This window comes from Protobothrops mucrosquamatus, unplaced genomic scaffold, assembly GCF_001527695.2.
Source record: "Protobothrops mucrosquamatus isolate PMUCROS unplaced genomic scaffold, P.Mucros_1.0 scaffold1379, whole genome shotgun sequence".
Taxonomy (NCBI): Eukaryota; Metazoa; Chordata; class Lepidosauria; order Squamata; family Viperidae; genus Protobothrops; species Protobothrops mucrosquamatus.
Window position 1 is genome coordinate 304,152 of NW_015387568.1, and position 23,472 is coordinate 327,623.

Below are 23,472 nucleotides of genomic sequence, written 5' to 3' on the forward strand. Positions count from 1 at the left end.
TAGGGCAGCTATAAATTTTGAAGAAATAAATAAATACAATGCGGGCCGCATAGCCTGTGTCACAATTCTGTGGTCCAACCTCTTTATCATTACAATAAATCTGCATACTCTGAATCAAAGAGCAATGGTTAGAATTTAGTATTGCAGGCAAACTCTGCCCACAGTCTGGAGTTCGATCCTGAATGGCTCAAGGTTGACTCAGCCTTCCATCCTTCCGAGGTTAGTAAAATGAGGACCCAGATTGTTGGGGGCGGCAATGTGCTAACACTGTAAACTGGTTAGACTTAGAGAGTGCTATAAAGCACTGTGAAGTGATATATACGGTAAGTGCTATTGCTGTTGCTACTGCTATCTGCAAGGATCTGAGGACTGCCTCCAGGGGCTTGATGTATCTTTTGAATTGGGTAAACCCAATTTCCTGCTTTGGAATTACTTTTAATGAAAATTAATTAATAAATGGATTAATAACGCAACCCACAAAGATCAGAAAAACCTAAGCAGGAAGATGGTATATTTGGATAATCAACAATCAATACCTTTGAGGGTGTGAAAACATGAAATAGAAACACCTTTTCTAAAATAGCAATATTTGAGCATCCTCTAAGGACAAACTTTATCAAAATCACTGAGCAGTGCAGAACATTATCTATAAACCAAGTTCCTTTTCTTTATAAATATTGTTTGTTCAGCTGCAAATATGTGGGGATATACATATGTATTAATGCCGTATATTTTCACATTGTTTAGAAATCTACCACTGTCTATAATAATTGGAATCCCTCTGGTCGCGGTGTGTTATGTTTTGATCAATGTTTCTTATTTCACCGTCATGACAGCCACAGAACTGTTACAGTCTCAAGCGGTGGCAGTGGTGCGTATCATACGGAATTGCTTGGACACAAATTTGTCGTCTTCGTAGCTATCTGTTGTGTAGCCGTGATTCTTTTCAAAGGGGAGGGGGGGAGACACAAAATGGCCACACATTTAAACTGAACTGTGCGAATTCTCCCAAAAATTAATCTTTTGGGTGGACAAATTTGATCCAACTCACTATATAATTTATATCCAAGGGCTATGCTTGGATATGTTTGGTCCTCCAGATCATCTGGAGAACATCTCCAGCAGATGATTATGAAGTGGCTGTCTGGGGGTAATGCTTTAGTACAGATAGTCCTCGATTTACAACAGTTCATTTAGTGACCATTCAAAGTTACAACAGCCCTAGAAAAGGTGACTTGTTCACAGGATTATACAGATTGACGCGTGCATTTATGGTATCCCTTTTTTTCTGCAGCCAGCTTTGTGAGCTTCTTGTTTTAAAAGGAGGTGTGTGTTTTTTTCCTTCCATCTCCGCAGACGTTTGGGGACCGGGTCCTTTACCCCGCTTCTTGGATTGTTCCTCTCTTTGTGGCATTTTCAGCCCTCGGGGCAGCTAATGGGACTTGCTTCACATCTGGCAGGTAAACCTCAGAACAGTCTGGTAGGATGTTTTAAGAGTCTAGTTGCTGTATCTTTCATGACAAATAAACATCCCCTTACTATTTGCCTAGAAATACATGCTATTGCTTTAAAGGCACTAAATATGGTGTCAAAACAGTCTGCACAAGCTAATTCACTCTGTCATCAAGTGAGGCCTCTGAAAAGATGAAAAGCTGTAATTTACAAGGTAACATCTAAAGAGGTTGAATTTGAGATATTCCTGGCTTTTTCTCCAGTCTGGATATATTTCATGCATCAGTGCTGCTTTTTAAAACTCTGCAGCCCTGATCCAAACAAGACACAAGAACTATTTTCTATCAGACCGACACTGAAATCTCATCAGGATGGAAAATGGCATCTTTGGTGATTTTTCTGTAGCAAGTCAGGAGAGAATTTTGAGGGGGTGGGGTGTCAGGCAGCAAAGCTACAGACAAATTTCATGGTTAATTAGCAGTTCTTGTTTCCCAATGGAGCGGTTCTGTGCTTCTGAGGTGTCTTCTTTAATTCTTGCTATCGTTTTTTAAGACACAGAAATTGCTATTGCAGCATTTTCTTAAAGAATTGTGCAAATTTAATGGTCCAGAGGAGGATTTTTGCAACATCAGTTCAAACCTCTCCAATTCTCCTGGTAAAAGAGATGTGGTACATTAGGATCACTGAAAATATATATATATATATATATATAGTCTTTTATGTTTTGTTCGATTCCTAGGGGAAAATTCAGGGAGGGAATATCAGTGAAAGAAGCTTAAATATGACTTTTTTCACTCTCATTTATTATAGCATAGTCTAGAGGGAGACCCAGTTGGGTGTAATGGTTAAAACACCAGGCTACAAACCAAAAGATGTTGAGTTATAGTCCCACCTTGGGCAGAAAGTCAGCTGAGTGACCTTGGGACAGACATTTTCTTTCAGCCCTAAAAAGGAAGCAGCGGCAAAAAAAAAAAAAAAAAATCCTTCAAAATCTTGCCAAGAAAACTGCAGGGACTTATCCAGACAGTTGTCAAGAGTCCACATTGACTTGAAGGAATCAAATCAAATAAAAAATGGTCTTTAACACATTGGAGAGGCGGAATGCATTCCATATCTTGACACTGTCAAGTGCTTTGATCAACTAAATGCCGTTTTTCTTTTCCTGACTCCAAATCTTAATGTTGCATACCATGAAAAATCCAAGCATCCGCCGTGTGTTTCAAAATGCTGCACTGACTGTTTTTTGTTCTTTCTGAGCATGGAGAGATATATAGAAGAGAACATTTTGTTCAGCTCGGGCGAGCTTTTCTTACTTTTCTGTGTCAAGCAACACTGCCCCAAAGCCTTTGTGGGTTTTTTTTTTTTTGTACAAAACTGTTGACATTATAACCGATTCATCTTTGAGGCAACTGAATAGCCTTTTGTCCAAAATACAGGCTGTCTTCGACTTTCAACAGTTCATTTAGTGACCGTTCAAAGTTGCAACGGCACTGAAAAAAGAGACTTATGGCTCTTTTTCACACTTACGACCGTTGCAGCACCCTGCATGGTCACAAGATCAAACTTCAGACCCTTGGCAACTGACTCATATTTATAATGGTTGCAGTATCCCCGGGGTCACGTGATCCTGTTTTGCGACCTTCAAAGTCAATGGGAAAGCCAGATTCACTTAACAACCGTGTTACTAGTTAATCCCTGCAGTATGTGTAAAAAAAATTCTACTTTTGGTACTGGCAGCAATGTTACTAGCCTCACTGCAAAGGTGTAACAAAAGGGCTGCTGTTTCAGGGATGGAGAAAACCAATAACTGGGAAAAGCCACTGATGTTTTAGAGTAGACCCAGGATTTTTTCCCTTTGGGGCTGGCTATCATTTATTATTCAGTCTTGAACAAAACTAGCATTTCTCCTTGCTCATTTTTGTTCCAGTTTATTAATAATTTACATATGCAATGCTAGGTTTTATCAGTTTTTAAAATGTCCCCTTCGATACCAGCATTACCTCCGAAATAAAACTTTGCTTCTGCTGCTGCCTGATATAAACTATAAACCTGTTTATCCGAGGCAACTATCCTGTGATGAGAAAAGGATGATTTAAAAAAAATTTCTGTTTCTATTTCTTGTTATTAACTTAACAGATGCAATCTTTCACTTAACAACTGTGGCAAGGGAAGTCGTAAAATGGGGCAAACTCACTTAACAAACGTTTCACTTAGCGACATAAATTTTGTGATTGTAACCCGAGGATCACCTGTATCTGCGCTTGGTTGGTTTCTTGCAGACGTTTCATTATCAAATTAGATAACATCATGTTTTGCTTTTCTAGGCTTGCTTATGTAGCAGGGCGGGAAGGACACATGTTAAAGATTCTATCTTACATCAGTGTTAAACGTTTAACGCCGGCACCTTCTGTTATATTTTATGTAAGTATAACAACTCAAATAGCAAAATAAGAATTTCCAGCTTCAAACAAAAATCTATAAAATTTAGCTCTATAATTTAATTTTAGTAGAATAACAGAACAAGAGTTGGAAGGGACGTTGGAGGTCTTCATCTAAACCATTTAAACTCTAGTCTATACCATTTCAGACAAATGTTTTTAGAGGATCCTTGAAATCTCGCAGTATTTCTTATTTATATTAATTCTTATTCTTCTATTGGTTTCTCTAGTGATCTTGTATTAAGAAAAAGCTGCATGTTGGAAATCAGTTAGGGCAGTGATGGCGAACCTTTTAGAGACCGAGTGCCCAAACTGCAACCCAAAACCCACTTATGCATCGTCGNGTGCCGGGTGGGTGTGGCCCATTGGGTGGGCGTGGCTGCGGTGGTAACGGCAGACTGGGTGGGACTAAAAAGTTCAATCAATCAATTCCAACTTTGCAAGATCTTTTTTTTCCCCGCGAGAAGTTGAAATTGACTGATTGATTGAACCTTTTTTTTTTTGCACACGGCGGCCAGAGGCCTAAAGCGAAAAGGTTTTATAAAACCCAGCTGAAGGCCTAGGACTGGGACGACGGCGCGTGTGCCCACAGAGAGGGCTCTGAGTGCTGCCTCTGGCACCCGTGCCATAAGTTCGCCATCACTGGGCTAGGGAATCTTCATCTTTAATAACTGAATGGTATCAGTTACAGCTGATGTTTTCTTGAAAATCATATACAGGCAGTTCTCAAGTTACAATAGTTCATTTAGTGACCGTTCAAACTAAAAAAGGCACCGAAAAAAGTGACTTATGACCGTTTTACACTTATGACCATTACAGCATCCCCATGGTCACGCGATTCACATTTGGATGCTTGACAACTGACTCGCATTTATGACGGTTGCAGCGTCCCGGGAGTCATGTGATCCCCTTTTGCGACTTCTGACAAGCAAAGTCAAGGGGGAAACCAGATTCGCTTAACAACGGTGCTACTAATTTAAGAACTGCAACGATTCACTAAACAAGTGTGATGAGAAAAGTCGTAAAACGGGGCAAAACTGACAACTCCTTCCTGTAACACGCCATTTTGTTTTCTTCTATTCTCAGGGTATAATAGCATTTTTTTACGTCATCCCAGGAGACATCAACACCCTCATTAACTACTTCAGTTTTGCAGTCTGGCTCTTCTATGGCCTCACTGTATTGGGACTGATTATTATGCGCTTTACAAGAAAAGAACTGAAAAGGCCTATCAGAGTAAGTATCTACCCAGGAAAGTATCATCCTAGAATTAAGGAGGAAGTGTTTCATTGGGCAGCCATTTCTTGCCTCCTAGTGCGAGCAGAGATGGGGAATTTGACCCTAAATGTTATTGGGTTACAATTTCCTTACCACCTGGGACCAACAGGAAGGGATCCTGAAAGCTGTCATTCAGCAATATCTGGAGGATCATAAGCTTTTCAACCTAGCTTATCAGCAGAGCACTGAGAAAAATCATACAGGCATTTTTCAGCTTTCGAGAACTGGCGATGTGGCTTCACAAGCGCTCGCTTGCTCGTTCTTTTGATATTTTACGGTTCCAATATTTCAGGGGCTGCCACAAAGAAGTAGGGGTCAACCTATTCTCCAACGCCCCAGAAGGCAAAAAATGAAACAATGGATGGAAACTAATCAAGGAGAGAAGCAACCTAGAACTGAGGAGAAATTTCCTGACAATTAGAACAATTAATCAATGGAATGGCTTGCCTTCAGAAGTTATGGGTGCTCCATCATTGGAGGCTTTTAAGAAGAGACTGGAAAGCCACTTGTGTGGAATGGTATAGAGTTTCCTGCTTGAGTAGGTGGTTGGACTAGAAGGCCTTTAAGGTCCCTTCCAACTCTGTTATTCTATTATTATTCTGATCTCAACTGCCCACCAAAAGCATCCCTTTTGCTAATCAAGTGCAGTTCCAACACTTCAACATATGTTTCTGACCAGGGGAAAAATTATTTTTCCTGATAACTTTGCTGAAAGTGGAAATTTGAAACATGGGATAAATATGACCGTCAACAAAGAAATACCTGGGCAAATTTTCTAGCTGTGTGCCCTGCAAATGAATACCTGGAATAGGCTTACACATGCCCCTGAGCCGTAAAAAAATACTATGGCTAGCCAGAGTAAGCAGAGAGGCAATATTAGAAGTATTAGGTTGAATGTATTGTGCCTTTTTACAATTAAGCCAGCTATCTGATTTGTTTCTCCTTGACAGTGATAGCTTATTGGAAATTTATAAACTAGTCTCTTTAAGCATTGTTGGCTTCCAACATCCTTGTTGGGAATCTGAGCTGATGGGCACTGGATATTTTCTCAATATTCTAACTAAGGAATGTATATGGGGTTGGAGTTGACTCCTATGCTCCCTTCTTCATATGAGAAGTTTACTAATGCAGAGAGAAATTCTTGGGTTCCCCCAATTCTGAAAGTAAAGTCGATCAGAGGGCCTGATCGACTTCACTTTCAGAATTGGGAGAACCCAAGAACTTCTCCCAATTCTGAAAGTGAAGTCGATCAGGCCCTCTGCAATTGATAACTGGAGCTACCAGTTTTGACTAAAAGCAAAACATTGCCAAGCTAAACGCAGATAGGATCAGGCAGCTGGAAGATATGGGTTGCCTGGACAAATTAAGTTCAAATGGAACAAATTGCCACGTGTTGATGGTGTAAACCTGGGGTTCCCAACCAGGGGTGCTCGACGATATTCCAGGGGGTGAGAAAACTTGGGTTTTCCAAATTATAACGTATATGCATAGTTCATTGCCATTATTTCGAACTTTTGTAAGGGGTGCGAGAATATATCAGAAGCGTTCTAGGTGTGCGGGATCTAGAAAAGGTTTGGAGCCGCTGGTGTAAACAGACCATCTTCGGTATCTTCAGCTAGAACTGAGAGGGTTATTTAGCTTTGCCAGTTACATCCAATTATCTAATGGCATGTTTGCTCTCTCCCTGCAGATACCGCTCATCATCCCTATTTTTGTGGTGCTAGTGGCCATCGTTCTGGTCTTGGCACCTATTATAAGTGAACCTGAGTTGGCATATTTGTACTGTGTCCTATTTATTCTTAGCGGACTTATCTTTTACTTTCTTTTCATCCACTATAAGTTTGGCTGGGCTCAAAAAATCTCAGGTAAGCGCATGGATAGTGGATAGTGAATTTCCACCTAAAAGGGGAGAGTTTTCCCTAAAAAAAAAAACCCGTTTAGCCCATTTTCCTGCTCCAAAGAAGCAGGAGAATGAATGCAGTCCTTAATGAATGCAGTTCATTAAAAGAGGTTATAGGGTTGAATGGAATTGAGCAAAGCATCAGCAAAGCAAAGAAAGTTAAATCAGCTACATTAAAACCTCCTAAGAATGGAGGTTTTATAAATAGCCTCACTGAACTTTATTGCAAATGGAAGCCACTGGAGAATCATTAGCAAGTCTGCTAAGTTCTGAAATCCAAATAAAAGTGGATTTCACATTTAATTGCCAGCTCATTTTCTTTCCCTGAAACATCCTTTATACACTGATATTACCTAGTCTGGTTTTCAAACCATCTGTAAGAAAACAACCAAGCTGAGAGAGCACCAAAGACTCCTCATTTCAACCTTGAGCTACAACTATTCTCCTTTATTGGTACATTTTTTACTGATACAAACACAGAAATCTTTTTTGAAAAAGCATGGTAGAAAACTTAATTCAACACTTTTATAATCTCTTTCCTAGAATAGGAAAAATTATCTTGAGATTCTGACTTCTTCCTTCAGAATATTTTTGAAGGCTTTCCTTATTTTTAAACCGGTGGCACTTGTGGGTATCCAAGTATATATTAAATGCTTGCCTTGTCAGAATGGAATTTGCAAAGTTAGATATGATAGGATAAAGTCCAATTTGTTATCTTTTTGATAATGCCGATGTTTTGATAACGACAGCCTCCTAAAGTGTTCCTTCACATGTTATCAAAGATCAAGAATCCTTGTCCCTCAAATACTAGGCAAGGATATATCTTTAGACTTTTGCTGGTTAGTTAATCTCATTCTTTTAAAATGGCTCAAGTTGGGACTTAATTTTGCTAAATTGAAAGGCTTTGCTAAACTATAAAACACGTCATGGGATTAAACTTCAGTGGAAGAAAATGCTTTTTACATAATGGGGTAGTTTTATGGGGTGAGTGGTCAATGATTCTGAACTGACTTTCTGCTATTTCTGGGACCAATGGATAGTGAAGTTGGGAAGAAAATTACATTGAGTTTTAGTTTAGGATGAGCTCAATTGAACTCAGCATTTACTCTCTGCTAACTTCATAGCAATATACTGTTAATGTAGAATGCTGAGGACACAAGGATTTGTGAAGAGATCTCTAAATTGATCTTGTTAGCTTGGTCACCACCAGGCTCATGCAGTCAGCCTCGATTTGAAACTTCTCCAGAAAAGGGAAAATATTAAAGTAATGGAATATCTGTAACTCTGATAACCTCTGCTATTTCAGAGCCCATCACCATGCATCTTCAGATGTTGCTGGAAGTTGTTCCACCAGAAGCTAGCGAATGAAAAAAAGACCCGATTTTTCCTTCTGAAACCAACCGAAACAAGATCCTCAAACTAGCTCAATTTTGCCAAGCAAAATTTAGCGCCGGTGCTTTACAGAGTATGTGGGAGACAGCGAAGATCTTACAAAGATTTTTTTCATATTTACTTACCGAGGAAGGAGGACATTTTTTTTTTTGCATCCATTGTGATTTAAAGATTTATAGCCAAGCATGGGAAAAAAAAAATCAAGAAAGAAGGGCTTTCCACTGCTAAATTCAAAATGAAAAGCATTTAACAACTGAGAATGACCCTTTGGGCAACCTCATAGGACAGTGTGTCTGAGCCACCCATCACCCAACACAGAAGAGGTCAACTCCTGCATTAGACAAGCCAGAGAGCCATATCCAAACGACAGGGAGACGCAAAAAAGATGGCCTGTTTACCTCTAAGAGCTGAGGAAGTTAACCAATCTGACCTTGGCCTCAGGAGAAGGTGAGACAGTGCAATGCTTTCTCTGGACTTAAAGCATTTGGCAAGATCAGTGGATGGGATAATGGGGGCTTATTGGCCTGGCATGAGGTCTAATCCTCACAGCCTAGACAGGAATTTTCTACACTGTTCCTCCTCTTGAGTCTGTGTTTTCACTCCTGTGGAACTTTTAACTATGAGGTTGATGCAGAGTGTTAACAGCCTTCTGGACCGTACAATGTTGGATGTTTAAGAAGCAAGGAGGACAACCGCATCGCGCCCCAAAATCTAATTGCCAAGGTACAATCGGAAGATAACAAAGGTGTCTGTAGCATTTTAAAAGACTGGTGAGATTTATTACTGCAAGCCTTAAAATCGGTTAGGATGCCACTCCTCCAAATATGAAGGACAGCATCGTTTTCTTTTTAGGAAATACCAAGTATGGGAGAACCCAGGACCATATCATAGTTGGGAGACCACAGACTTTTTACCAGTACTGAATATTAGTTTTTGAAAATTATTCAGGGGCTTTTTATAAAAATGTGAGAACTTTCAGAATTGTTCCCTAAAGATTGCTGTTTCAATATTAGCCTCTAGGACAGTGATGGCGAACCTTTTAGAGACCGAGTGCCCAAAAACCGCCCCCACCCCCACCCCTGCTCCACCCTACCCACTGGGCCACCCACTACCTCCACAGCCCGCCACAGATCACCCAGGCAGCCCGGCAGCACCATGGTGGCCACGCCCTTCGCCCATGCCCCACAGCATCATCTGTGGGCGATGGGGCGCAAGGGCAGTCTTGTCCCCGCTGCCCGGCTACCATGTCCTTGGCTGCGCTGCTTTGCATGGGCCATGCCCAGGGCGACTCTCCTCTGGGGGGGCTGCTGGTGAGGGGGCCATGGGAGGAGGCAGGGCTGGAACGACGGTGCATGTGCCCAGAGAGAGGGTGCCGAGTGCCGCCTCTGGCACGTGTGCCATAGGTTCGCCACCACTGCTCTAGGACAATTTTGACTCTATAGTAGTTTCAAGTCACAAACAGTGAAAAGGTGTTACAAAACAGATGTTATTCCATTTTAAATTTTAATGAACACTTCTTTTTCTCAGAAAGACAACTAACGGTTAACAAGACCAATATTAACACAGAGAAGGATCAAGTATCTGACTTATCTGAATGCAGCATTATAAACTTAAGATTGTTTGTAGACTTGTACTTCCTTTGTTACTTTGATCAACTTCGCATAGCTATAGAACTAGAGGAACTGCATTGTACAGTTAACTGTAGATTTTCAGACCTGGCTTGTACATTTCTAACACAATTTCTAAACCTCGATAACTTTGCTGGCTGAGGAATTTTGGGAGTTGAAGTCCAGACATCTTAAATTTGCTGGGGTTGAGAAACATCCTTATAATGAATGTGAGTGTGAGGAATTCCTGACTACAATAAAAAAAACCTTTGCCCTTAACCCACAACCATATATAACAGAGCCCTCTGTGTCAATAACATTTTGCAAGTTAGTATTCTGTATAAGTTGTGTCTATAATTACAGGTTTTCTGTATTGACCTTTCAGATTTTCCATGTTAACATTCCAAGAAATTATGTGATATACTTTTACTTTCTTCTGCTTGAGGAAGAAATATGTGATGTTTTGATTGACACAGCTGCTTTATATTGCAATGTTACAACAAAGCTATATGCCTGAAAGCAAAACCAAGTATTTGAACATTTTCCAAAACAAATACACACCCATTTAATATTATGAAAAAGAACCAAAAGTTTTTCTTTTGCAATGTTATATTACTGCTTTATCCCTCACAAAGAATAAATTATCTCAGCATTTTAATTTCCTTAAGAGCCAGCTTACAACAAATGCTCAGCTTATCCCGTTAGCACCATATAGCATTACAAAAATATCTCAGATTATATTGTATTTTTTTTTAAAAAAGCAAAATTAAAAAACATGCTTTCTTTGTGAAGTATTTTGATATAACTGCAACTTAAAAGGAATTTCCAATAGTGTACCTGTCCTAGTCTAATCGTTAAATTTGATGTAACTATCCATTCGTGTATCAAATTAAATTTCACCCAAATTTGTTAAGATTCATTTGCAACGAGCATGTTTAGAATTATAACTGTCAATAAACAGCAAATGTGGCACCCCACAGAAGTCCTGTTTTCAACATCTGGGTCATCAAAATTTAATAAAATGCTGAGATTGCATCACTATGAAAAAGCCACCCGATACACATGCAAAGGGTTTTGTACTATCTATTTTAGATACTTTAAACTTGTGGAGGATCAAAGACTAAAGCCCAAAATATAATTAACAAGAGGATAAATCACTCTCTGAATCACTGTCTTTTGAAGATTCCTCCTCCTCCTCTTCCTCTTCACACACTCCTATAGGAATCTGATACTCTTTCTTAAGGCTTGATCCTGATAGAGAAAATCACATTGTTGTTATACAAAGGCATGAAAACAGACTTTTAAAGAATACATTTATAAGCCAGCTTTTAGCTTTACCATGAAATAGTGTAATCTACAAACAGATCCCTGCATTGGGTACTATGCAGGCATGAGTTGGCCCATGTCTCAGTTTGCCTTTGGTTGACCAGGTACACAAGGTCATGGAAGAGATCAAATTAGAGGCCGTTCTCCATTTTCAACCTTTGGTTTAGTGATCGTTCAAACTTACAAGGGCACTGAAAAAAAAGACTTAAGAGGTGTTCTCATATTTACGAACTTTACAGCATCCCCATAAGTCACGTGATTTGGGTGCTTTGGCAACTGTCATGGACCTATGACAGTTGCTCTGTCCCAAGTCACGTAATCACCATGTCTAACCTTCCCAGCTGGCTTCTGACAAGCGAAGTCAATGAGGGAATCCAGATTCACTTAACAACGGGAATAATCCACTTAACAACGGTGGCAAAAAGGTTGTAAAATGGGGCACAATTCACGCAACAACTGTCTTGCGTAGCTCAATTGTGCTCTTATGTTTTGGGCTCAATTGTGGCCTTACGTTGAGGACTACCTGTATACCCCATTTCCAATGGGGTATATCAATGTGGATACATTTCTTCCCCAGAACAGTTCCCATCGCTTTAGAGGTGAAGATGCTGCACATAAAACAGTGCGCTGCTTACCTACACAGAACGGGCCTCTTTCCTCATTATCATCCAAATAATCAAAGTCATAAGATACGTGATGATTCTGTTGACAAATATTTTAAATGCCTCATTATATCATGCAAATGCTTTAGCAGCTATCTTTTTTTATTATTGTTGTTGTTATTTACAACTCACCTTCTGTTTTAACAAGTTGTACCAAGGTTCCTTCTTCACTTTTGCAAGGAGAATGGTGGGCTCATCGCCCTTAACTACACAAGTTGATTTTTCTCTGAGGATGCTTCTCTGCAGCTCCATATCGGCCAAATAAAATTTGCCGTTTGCCAAAGCACTGCACAAACGTTAAAATATCTGTTGGTCAAAAAGCAGTAAAACCATACTTGGAAAAGATTTGGTCTATACCAGGGGTAGGCAACCTCAGCTCTTTTATGACTCATGGACTTCAACTCCCAGAATTCCTGAGTCAGCTATGCTGACTCAGGAATTCTGGGAGTTGAAGTCCATGAGTCATAAAAGAGCCGAGGTTGCCTACCCCTGGTCTATACAAATCAACCTACCTGAAAGTGATCCTCTGTTCAAAAATCCTGCAGTCATAATTCCTAATGTTTTGCAATTTTACCTTTACAACAACAACATCTTCCTTGTCAAACCATTTTATTGTTGGATGGAAGCTGAAATGTGAAAACAGTGGGTTAAAGTGGATTTTTAAAATACGAATGCTGCTCATATACGAAGCTAGATACAGTACTCATGAAGTAACTTAGCTTATAAGCAGTGTTTATTATTCTTCCATGAATAATCTAAATAAATTTGTTTATTTCACCCATCCCCAAATCAGCAAAACAAAGCATCCAACTGAAAAGTTGAATATTTATTCACTGACTGAGATCTTGGCCATGACCCCAATAAGTTGAATTGCTTAATCCTGCCAGCTACGTTATGTAATTGCATTTTGCATAGATAGATGCAACTGTTCAAGCTTTACATTATAAAACTAAAAACAAATATACTTTAAAAAAAGATACAGTATCACCAAGTAGGGCAAAAACATTTAAGGAAAGAATAATTATGTATTGAAATTGGAAGAGTAAAATATTTAATTTTTTTTTTAAAAAAGTAGAAAAGTAAACATTATTTGATTCCAAAGCCGTGCAGCTTTGGTGATAAGTAAAAACAAGAAATAATATACAGAATGCATGAAGGAAAAGAAAAGAAAAGAGGGAATCACTTTTGGGGAATTTGCAGGATGTGTGTGTGTGTGTGTGTTTGTCAGCTTGCCTTTCACTCTTCCACAACTTTTCTTGGAAATAATTTTGCTGTGATGCTGCCTCACCCTTTAAAAAAGCATTTTTTAGTTGTCCCACTAGTGACTAGTACATGATTTGCGTGTCAAATAAGATACTTTCCACCACTGCTCAAACAACCCTAACTTTGGACTTCCTCTGAGAAGTTTTAAAACTTCACCAATGGATATTTTCCAGATACCTTCTAAAAGCAGCCCTTTGAACCCCGGGATAGACAAGGAGAGAACAAGAAAAACATTCCTCTCCACCCTGGCTCTGCAGAACTAAGGCACATATAAAGGTTGATACCGTTTAGGCAAAGTCTGTGGAACGACTTCCGTGTTCTTCTTTTGCACCGCTTCATCTAAATTAAGAAACAAAACAAGTTAAATTCGCGTGGCATCTATCTTTACCAGATTTCAATGGGTAAACTGAACGCAATGTTCCCAACGGCATTTAATTAATTAGAAAGGTTGTTTCAAGGTAAAGATGTCTACAGAACAAAAACAGTCCTCATCTCAATAGATTTCAAATGGCAATCATCAGCACTAATATTGCTGAAGTATATTCAAGGACTGAAAAGCAAACAGCATTTCTCAGAAAGTAATTCTCTGACATATTATGCATTGGCGCTAGACGTTTCCAAAATGCCAAATTGGAAGAGAAACAAGCAAAGTTTGCACATTCTTTTTCCTTAGTCCCTTGCAATCGTACCATTAAGGATCAGAATTTTTCACAGAACATAGAATCATAGGGGTGGAAGAGACCTTGGAGGTCTTCTAGTCTGACCCCCTGCTGAAGCAGGAGACTCTGTATCTTTCCTGTTTTTCGGAACAAAATTCCTCCTATGGATACTACGTCCCACACGTTCATTTACTGCGCTGTACTTACTACAATGGTTTTCTAAAGATACTTGAGAATAATCATCATCGATCGTATCTTGGCTCTGTGGCGATTTCTGTACAATGGGCAGGGCTTGTTTGTTTGAGGTCTCCAAGCTAAGAGTTGCAGGATCTGACACTTTCTGCTCAGCAGGTTTGGCCTTCTCATTTCTTCCATCCGTGGGGGGAGGTACTCTGGAATGGAGAGACAAGATCCATAACTACACCTTACAGGAACAAATTTCGTGGTCCAAACGTTGGATCAGCAGAGCTTTCAGTCAAGGGAAAACAGGTTTAGCCTCAAACAATATGTATTTTAAAGCTCTCAGATCCTTTTATTTTATTTTATTTTTTGCGCTAATGCCAAAGCTCAAGGAAGCCCGTCTTCTACTTTGTTGCTGGCAGATAGGAGAACAACATTGCAACCTTGATGCTCTCAAATGGCCTTGGATTTTGTCTAGATAGGTTTGTTGTTACAGAAGTGGCTAGTATATACTTCTATATAAAAGTAGACAGCTGAGGTTTTATGTTACTATCTTATTCTATTGCACACTTTTTTCTCTTCCCTTTTCCCACCCTTATTTCCCCCTTATTTTTATTTTTCTTTGTATTTCTGTATTTTATATCTTGATAAACTAATACAATATTTGAAGGCAGACGCTCTCAAGTGGCCTGACTGCAAGAGTTTGCTGGCAGGGAAGCAAGTGTCTATGGAAGGAAGCATACAAGATGCCCTCTTCTTGAAAACCTTTGCACCAGGGATAGGTTTTTCCAGAGGCATCAAGGAGGCAAACCATAAGACAGCTACTTAGAAATGCAGTCAGACCAATTGGTGGTTTAACAATGCCTCTTTTGTTTCTGTAAAGAATGCAGAAACCTTGGGAGACGCTGGTATCTAATAGGACAAAAAAATAAAATTTGCTAGAAAAAGAACGCCATTCTCTACCAAGTTGGAAAGCAAAGAGCTATATTCTTGGTTCTTTGCCCCCCTCTAGTGGATTGTGAGGTTTAGGTTTCTGTGGAAGATGTAGCCAGGCGTGGAGCTTTCTGGCAAGAAAGTGGAAAGGTGGAGGTTGGTTCCTATCCTCCACCCAAGGAGCATCTCTGCTCCGAGAAGGGAAGCAGGATGATTCATAGCAGAAGGTCTCGTGACCATTTGCACAAAAGACACATGAGTCTCGTGACCACTTGCACAATCTCCCTTGACTTGGTCTCACTGTACTCTGTTTTATGTGCTCAAAAGAAGTGTTGCTCTCCTCTTGATGAAGTGATATGAAAAAGAGTCTAAGAGCAACACAGGGGAGAAGGCCCCGAGAGAGTTCATAAGCCATTTCAAAGCAAGGACCTTAATTAAAAGATTCCCTATGAGTAAATAATTAAAGTCTTTGAAACAGAGGAAGAAAGGATGCTTTCAAGTCTAAAGCTATCATTTCTAAAGTTCTAAAGCTATCAGGGTTCTTGGACCTATTAATCTCGTATGAAATAAAAATGTCTTTTGATATTTATTTTTTTTCACGTTAAGGGCTGTGCTTGTTATTGTGCTAGGCCAAGGTGTGTTGCCACCAAAGGTGGGTGGCAGGTAGGGAACCCATGGCTGTCTTTGCAGAGCTGGGGGAGTGCCATATCCTTACTCCTTTGTGTCTGGAATAACCTAATGTCAGCCAGGCATTCAAGGGACTACTTATTTCCTGAAACAGAGACAGATCAACATAAATCAGAGCTATAAATATCCAACTTAACCTCATGAATTTCCAAACTCCCACAGCCACTGGAATATTATAGGGCATGAAACTAAGTACTAATGTAATTCTTTAATGAGTATGATTTCAACATGATTCTGAATAGCCACCATCCAGTTTCAGTGTATGCAGCCAGTAATTATCCATAAAATATATCTTACAATGCAGGCTTATCTTTTTTCTCATGGGGTATTTCAGCCTCATTAAATAATTTCTCAAGTTCCCGTATATGCTCAGGATTGTCTACTCCCAATCCAGTAGATAGGATTTCAGAGCGGATATTATATTCGTTGATGGAAGTTTTCAGGTCTTGAAGTTTAGTGATTCGAATCTGGAATTACAAACAAGTGACATTTATTTGCAGACTTATTCTTTGCTGCTCCATATTACTGCATGGCTCTTGCTCCTACTTATGACCACAATCTCATCCTTTTATTATTTTATCCGGTCTGTTGGAAGATGGTCATCCACCTAGGCTGCATTTTTAATTTTGGACATTTCTAGACCCAGCTAGACCTTACTGTCCTTCTCTTGGTTCTAAGATTTATTTATTTTATTATTATTTTATTTATTAAATTTATATACCGCCCTATCTCCCTTGCGGGACTCAGGGCGGTGAACAGGCGATACTAAAAACCACGATAATAAATAAATAGTTTGTTTTAAAATCGAATTAAATAACAGGCCTGTTCTAAAAACACACCCGTAAAAAAAACCCCCACTGAAACATAATCAAACTACGCCAGGCCGGCCGCACGGAATAGATGGGCCTTCAGGGCTCGGCGAAAAAGTTTCAAGTAGATGTAAAAGAAAATGACAAAAAAAGAAAGCAAAATTCTGTTGAAAATTAGAATGTCAAGGTACTGATCACATCTATTACCCAGAAGAAACTACCTATTCAGTCTAATTTCAAAACCTGGGAAAACTTTCAAATCAGGTAGCTGACTTACAATCATCCATTAAGCGACTGTTTGAAGTTACAGCAGCACTGCTGAAAGTGACTTACAATCAGTCCTTGTACTTATAATTATTGCAGCATCCCCATGGTCATTGTGATCAAAATGCACGTGCTTGGCAACCAGCACATATTTACGACAGTTGCGGTATTCCAGAGTCACGTGATCACCATTTGCGACCTTCCCAGCTGGCTTCCAACAACCAAAGTCAATGGGACAAGCTGGATTTGCTTAACAACCACGTGACTCACTTAACAAATGCAGTGATTCCCTCAATATGGCAACAAAAAAAAAAGATTGTAAAATCAGGCTGTGACTCACTCAATGGAAATTCTGGCTCCAATTGTTGTCATAAGTTGAAGACTATTATTATTGTTATTATTATTTTCAAAGGAAGGAAATAGGGAACAGTTGAAAATCTGCATTACATACCACTGGATCTACCCAAATTGTATTTCCCAGGATAAGTGCTATTTTTGCTTCATGTGGTTTCCCTCTGATTTTGTCATTAATGTATCTAGACACCTAACAAAAAACAAAGACAGTCTTCAGAGAAGAGGCACGTTCCTTTTCAATGACTGTAGCATCCTTTTTAATAGAAGCTTACTGAAGTAGTGTAGTGTAGCCGTAGGGCAAGCAATTATACGAACAGGTGCCTATTAAATATGTTAATTAACACATAAGGATTCAGTATATCCCAGTCACTGTTCTGCACAATGAAAGAATTAAAAATAAACCAGGGGGGGAAAAAGCATATTGGTTGTTTTTTGTTTAAAAATCAGGCATTTAGGCATTATTTAGCATGATAGTTCATCAGAACATCTGGAAAAGATAATATTTGGTTTATTAAGACAAATGTATTCGTTGTTTGCAAAGACCAAAAACCAAATCAAATGAACTCCAAATTTTGAGAACTTACTTTTGGATTCCATTCTGCTTCATTATCGATGGGTTTAACCCTACAAACTATGAACTCCACAGCCTGAGGAGGCAACGCTCGAAACTGTTCCGGTAAACTAAGCAAGTTATAATTTTGAACATAGCCAGTTCTGCCTTCATCTATGTACTTGATGTGAACGTTGTAAAACACACCGGAGTCTTCTTTTTGTCCAATGTCTAGCACTTGAACCCTTTAAGAGAACGCAGGAAAAGGATACCAGGAAATTCCAACTATTAAAACATGCAAATTGGCCCTTTGTGTACTTGTACAACCTACCACAGTGTGTAATTCAGGGCAACAAATGAACTGCGCATTCAGTTCGTATTCTCTAGGCTTACAACCTACAACCATCTTTGGCCCTTTAAGATTCTGCTGCTCAAACAAACCTGTTTGGGGAAGTAACTTTAAGGGTGAGGATTTCCTAAAGCCCACAAGGAGGATGGCTATCTCTGCATAGGGCCTACATATGGTCCCTTCGTTACCCTGGTAGTAATGAAGTTAGGCAAGGAACCAGGAAGTGAGTCTATGGACACAGTGACATTTAGGGAAACAGCATTGTCTGCTTCTTCTTCTAATTTAGACCATCAATATACCAGTTGTTACACAGAGAGCCCTCCGAGTGTATCATTCATTTAGTGGTTGCTGTGGAAATTATGGTAGTGCTGGAAAAAAATGGGAGGTACACCCGGTCGTTGAAGTTCCAGCCACTGCAGCAGCCCTATGATTGGAATCTGGGCGCTCTGCTTGCAATTATGACATTGCAGGGAGCTGTGGTCACATGATCACCTTTTGCAACCTTGCCTGCCATCTTCCCACAAGCAAAGTCTATGGGGAAGCTGGTAGGGAAGTTTGCAAATTGCTCTGGTTCCTATTTTCTTTACGCAGCCTCTACTAGTCCTCCTGCAACTGTTATCGGTTCTTCCCTGGCCTCCAGCAGCCTGCGACACCCCCACCACCACTCCTTAGCTGGGACTCCTGCACCCCTAAATAACCGTCAGGTCTTGGAGTTATGATTGCAACAGGGACCGCTACTGTCACGTGATGTGGTCACGTGGCACTGTGCTTTATGACTGCAATGCTCAGGGACGACTGAATTAATTTATTTCTACAACAGCCCACATATCCTACCTATGGAAAGACTTCTCTTCCCGCAGTCCGTATATTGCCAGCTTCTCCACTTTGTCAACCGAGGTCCGCTTGCTAGATTCCTGATAGTAATCCTTTATCTCCGTTTCAAGAGCTGCGTAGGAATGACCCCGTTTCCCTCCCAGGCGGCCAAAGTAGTTTGTGGCATCCACGATAAAAAGAGGCAGTATCTGAAAATAGAAAACGGGTGTAAAAACCACGGCCCAATTCCCGGAAATCAACAAAGGAAGACTTCTACCCAGGAATTATATTTATTGTAAATGCCCATTAAAAATGCATCTGTTTTAACTGCTTTCTCATTCTCTTTTTTGTTCAAGGCTTGGTCTTTTTTTGGGGGGGAGGGTGTGGAGGGGAACAGCTAGCACCAAAGTATAGGAAGCTGAAGCAATTCTGTGAGATCTTCTAAAACAGCGATGGTGAACCTTTTAGAGATCGGGTGCCCAAAAACCGCCCCTCTGCCCCCACCTGCCCCCTGCCCCACCCACCTGCAGGGCCACGCACCGCTTCCATGGCCGGCCGCAGCAGATCGCCAGGCAGCCCTGCAGCACCATGGCAGCCATGCCCTCTGCCCGTACCCCACAGCATCATCTGCACTGCGAGGGCAGAGTCTTATCCCTGTTGCCTGGGGGCAGCTCTCCTCCGGGGGGGCTGCTGGGGAGGAGGGGGCTGTGGGGGGAGGCGGGGCTGGGGCAACGGCGTGCGTGCCCACAGAGAGGGCTCCAAGTGCCGCCTCTGGCACCCGTGCCATAGGTTCGCCACCACTGTTCTAAAACAATGCAAGACACGGGGCAGTTGGGGTGAGATCCAGCTGCAGAGAGAGGCATGGTGTATGAGGGAAAGTATTTTCTGTGAGAAAGGGGAACAAGCTTCCCCATTCTGATCCACAGGGTGACTGCCCTGGGCCATGGATGCTCCTCCCCTCTGACAACAAGTTTCTGCGTCCATCTCTGTTGGGTTGTGTGGAAGGAAAACATCCACACCTGGTAGCCATGGTTTTCTTCCCTTTTTTCTTTTGCTGTGGGAGGAATAGCAACCTCATGAAATTCAGGTAGTCCTTGACTGACAAGGGTTTGTTTAGTGACTGTTCAAAGTTACAATGGCACTGAAAAAAGTGACTTATTATCGTTTCCCATGCGGTATGTCCACGGTCATGTGATTTACATTCAGACACTTGGCAACTGACTCATATTTACGACGGTTGCAGTGTCCCGGGGTTATGCAATCCCCTTTTGCGACCTTGTGACAAGCAAAGTCAAGGGGGAAGCCAGCTTCACTTAAACTTTTGGTTTAAGGTTACCTCTGTTTTATGATTTACTTACTGGGACATGAAACCCAACCAAGTCCAGCTTCCAGAAAGGATAGGTTTATTCTTATAACACACAATCACATTCAGAGCGGTGTTTCATCAAGACCACCCTGCCCAGGTTTAGAGTTGCACAGACCTGCTCACCTATTTTAAATATTTAGAAACTGAAGGTGTTTTACAGACTCACTGTTATAACTCCACCTGCTTGCAGAGCTTCATCGGCTACTTTTGAGGGCACGTCAGTCTGAAGGTTAATGCGATGGCGATCTGGACAGCGTTTTTTATTTCTGTGTGATCGTAAGGAGACAATTAAATTAAGTAACACAAGAATATTAGGATAGCAATTCCAGAATGTTGCGCTGTTTGGAACCACAGAATAAAGTAAGCCATTATGAAGAAGTAATCTAGGTAATCACAGGGGCAGAAATGTCCACAAAACAAACATTTACAAACTTGTCTCTGGAGCACAAGAGAATGCTATGGTGAATAAAAATAAAAGGTTCTACGAATCCCAAATGAGAGCCACAGAGCCCTGCATTCCTGAACAATTTTGCCTCGACAAATCCATGCTTTGATGCTGTTCTTCTCCATGTTGAGACTCTAGAAAGAGTACAGAGAAGAGCAACAAAGATGATTAGGGGACTGGAGGCTAAAGCATATAAGGAACGGCTGCAGGAATTGGGTATGTCTAGTTTAACAAAGAGAAGGACGAGGGGGGACATGATAGCAGTGTTCCAGTATCTCAGGGGCTGCCCCAAAGAAGAGGGAGTCAAGCTATTCTCCAAAGCGCCTGAAGGCAGGACAAGAAGCAACGGATGGAAACTCATCAAGGAGAGAAGCAACCTAGAACTAAGGAGAAACTTCCTGACAGTGAGAACAATTAACCAGTGGAACAACCTGCCTCCAGAAGCGGTGAGTGCTCCAACACTGGAGGTTTTTAAGAAGAGACTGGACAGCCATTTGTCTGAAATGGTATAGGGTTTCCTGCCTGAGCAGGGGGTTGGACTAGATGACCTCCAAGGTCCCTTCCAACTTTACTACTACTACTACTACTACTACTACTACTACTACTACTACTACTACTATTATTCCTTAACAAGTTGTTTTGGTAAAAAGCCAACTCTTATTCTTCCTTCCTGTTAGTTGAATGGGTCAGGAGTTTCACATTATCAAAAGGATAATATAATGCGGCCAGCGGCCAGAACAATTCTCCCAAACTGTTGCCATTCAATTACTGCCTGTTATTATGTTTTGCTAAGTTATGCTGTTATAGCAGGAGAACATGGTAAACAACGGCTGAAACTAATGGCCTTGGCCCAAAGGTGTTTTTTTTTTTTTTTCAAAAAGCAGCTGGACTGTTTTTCCTTGAAGACGTTTCGCTTCTCATCCAAAGAAGCTTCTTTAGTTGAACTGAAGAAGCTTCTTGGATGGGAAGCGAAGTGTCTTCAGGGAAAAACAACGTTCGGTTGCTTTTCGAAAAAGCACCTTTGGGACAAACATGACTTGGGTGGCCGAGAGTCTCCGTAGACACAACTGGCCTTACTTGCATATTCCATAGGCCTTAATGGAATGACAAACTGGCTGCCCGCTTCTCTTCTCCTCTTCGGCTTCCAAGACTCCCCTGGTAAAGTGGTACAAGTCGGGGGGAATGAAGGCTTCTGCCCGCTTCAAATAATGCAACACTCCAACTGCGTGACGGGCGTTTCTCTCTGTCAACAGCAAGATGGATTTGGCTTTGCTCTGTTCTTTTCCCAGTGATGGACTCTTGGCACGGACCGAAGAAAAAGGTCGGAAGAACAGAAGAAGAGATCATTACATTGTGAGTTGGACGGAAAATTCTAGGCATAAATTAAAAATCTCCTTTTTTGGGGGGGGGATTAATGAGAAGTAGAGTATGTAGAGACCTACGTACAGTTGCGGACCTGCGCCTTTTTCGCCGAGCCCTGAAGGCCCATCTATTCCGTGCGGCCGGCCTGGCGTAGTTTGATTATGTTTTAGTGGGGGTTTTTGTATGGGGTACTTTTAGAGCAGGCCTGTTATTTAATTTGATTTTAGAACAGAAACTTGTGTATATTTATCGTGGTTTTTATTATCGCCTGTTCACCGCCCTGAGTCCCGTAAGGGAGATAGGGCGGTATATAAATTCAAATAATAATAATAATAATAATAATAATAATAATAATAATTGCCAGAGCGAGAGGATCAAGGGCCACTGAAGTATGTTAAGAGAGAAAAGAGGGAAAGACCCAGTGAGAGCTTTTCAGTTTGAAATGGCAGAACTGTAATTTCATGCTGACAAAACAATTTATGAGGAATTTACTCAGACCTTCTTTACTGGATTCTGGAAGTTGACAGACAGGCCATGTAGACGGGCACCAAAGATTCTCGGAGTTGGGGGAAAGCTGAAATGAACGACACGTGTTGCGTCTGTAAATCTTGCAGCTGCCATGCAGTCATCCGTTAAAACTGGAAACAAAAAAAACCCAGAAGATCCATAAGGCAAAAGCCTCTTTTTATGTGCTGTCAAAAACTGGAAAGAACACCCCTCTTTCTAGGTACATCTAGCTCACTTTATAATCCACACAAGCCTACAGGATTCTGTAAGTTCAGTTCTTACATAAGGATTCATCTCATCTCCTGATTCTTAAATTAAAGGAGTGTTCCTATATATGGCTTTCAGAGTATTAGTTAGTTACTTGGGAGGAAGCGACAAATAAGGCAAACCACACCCTTTATATGCAGAAAATAACCACCTGGAACAGGTAGACAAGATGGGTTAATAGAAGCATCGAGAATAAATACTGTTCTTACTAATTCCACCTCTTGTTTTTCATTATATGATTAACTCCTACCCTAAGGTTTAATAAGACCATCGTTATAGCTGGTCACAATCGAATTTACACTGATCTTAATCTAAAGCTGGACAAATGTACAGGTATAGTATAGGGGGTACCTTGCTCAATAGTAGTAACTGTGAGAGGGACCTTGGAGTCCTAGTGGACAATCATTTAAATATGAGCCAGCCGTGTGCTGCAGCTGCCAAAAAAGCCAACACAGTGCTAGGCTGCATTAACAGAGGGATAGAATCAAGATCACGTGAAGTGTTAATACCACTTTACAATGCCTTGGTAAGGCCACACTTGGAATACTGCATCCAGTTTTGGTCACCACGATGTAAAAAAGATGTTGAGACTCTAGAAAGAGTACAGAG

At 40.8% G+C, this 23,472-nt stretch overlaps 2 protein-coding genes across 2 annotated transcripts in view; one reads left to right on the forward strand and one right to left on the reverse strand.

Annotated features, from left to right (window-relative positions):
- Positions 1–8,569, forward strand: part of SLC7A9 (solute carrier family 7 member 9) — a 20,018-nt gene extending 11,449 nt beyond the window's left edge. Inside the window, 6 exon segments of the mRNA XM_015821685.1 lie at positions 748–871; positions 1,357–1,460; positions 3,777–3,873; positions 4,977–5,126; positions 6,859–7,033; positions 8,375–8,569. Of these exon segments, the coding sequence (XP_015677171.1) occupies positions 748–871; positions 1,357–1,460; positions 3,777–3,873; positions 4,977–5,126; positions 6,859–7,033; positions 8,375–8,436 (712 nt within the window). The 3' untranslated portion in view covers positions 8,437–8,569.
- A 1,302-nt stretch (positions 8,570–9,871) lies between these two features.
- Positions 9,872–23,472, reverse strand: part of TDRD12 (tudor domain containing 12) — a 26,915-nt gene continuing 13,314 nt past the window's right edge. The window contains 11 exon segments of the mRNA XM_029285179.1: positions 9,872–11,318; positions 12,029–12,095; positions 12,188–12,341; positions 12,568–12,681; positions 16,075–16,244; positions 17,302–17,394; positions 17,789–17,999; positions 18,938–19,125; positions 20,449–20,548; positions 21,805–22,001; positions 22,582–22,727. Coding sequence (XP_029141012.1) covers positions 11,206–11,318; positions 12,029–12,095; positions 12,188–12,341; positions 12,568–12,681; positions 16,075–16,244; positions 17,302–17,394; positions 17,789–17,999; positions 18,938–19,125; positions 20,449–20,548; positions 21,805–22,001; positions 22,582–22,727 — 1,553 coding nt within the window. The 3' untranslated portion in view covers positions 9,872–11,205.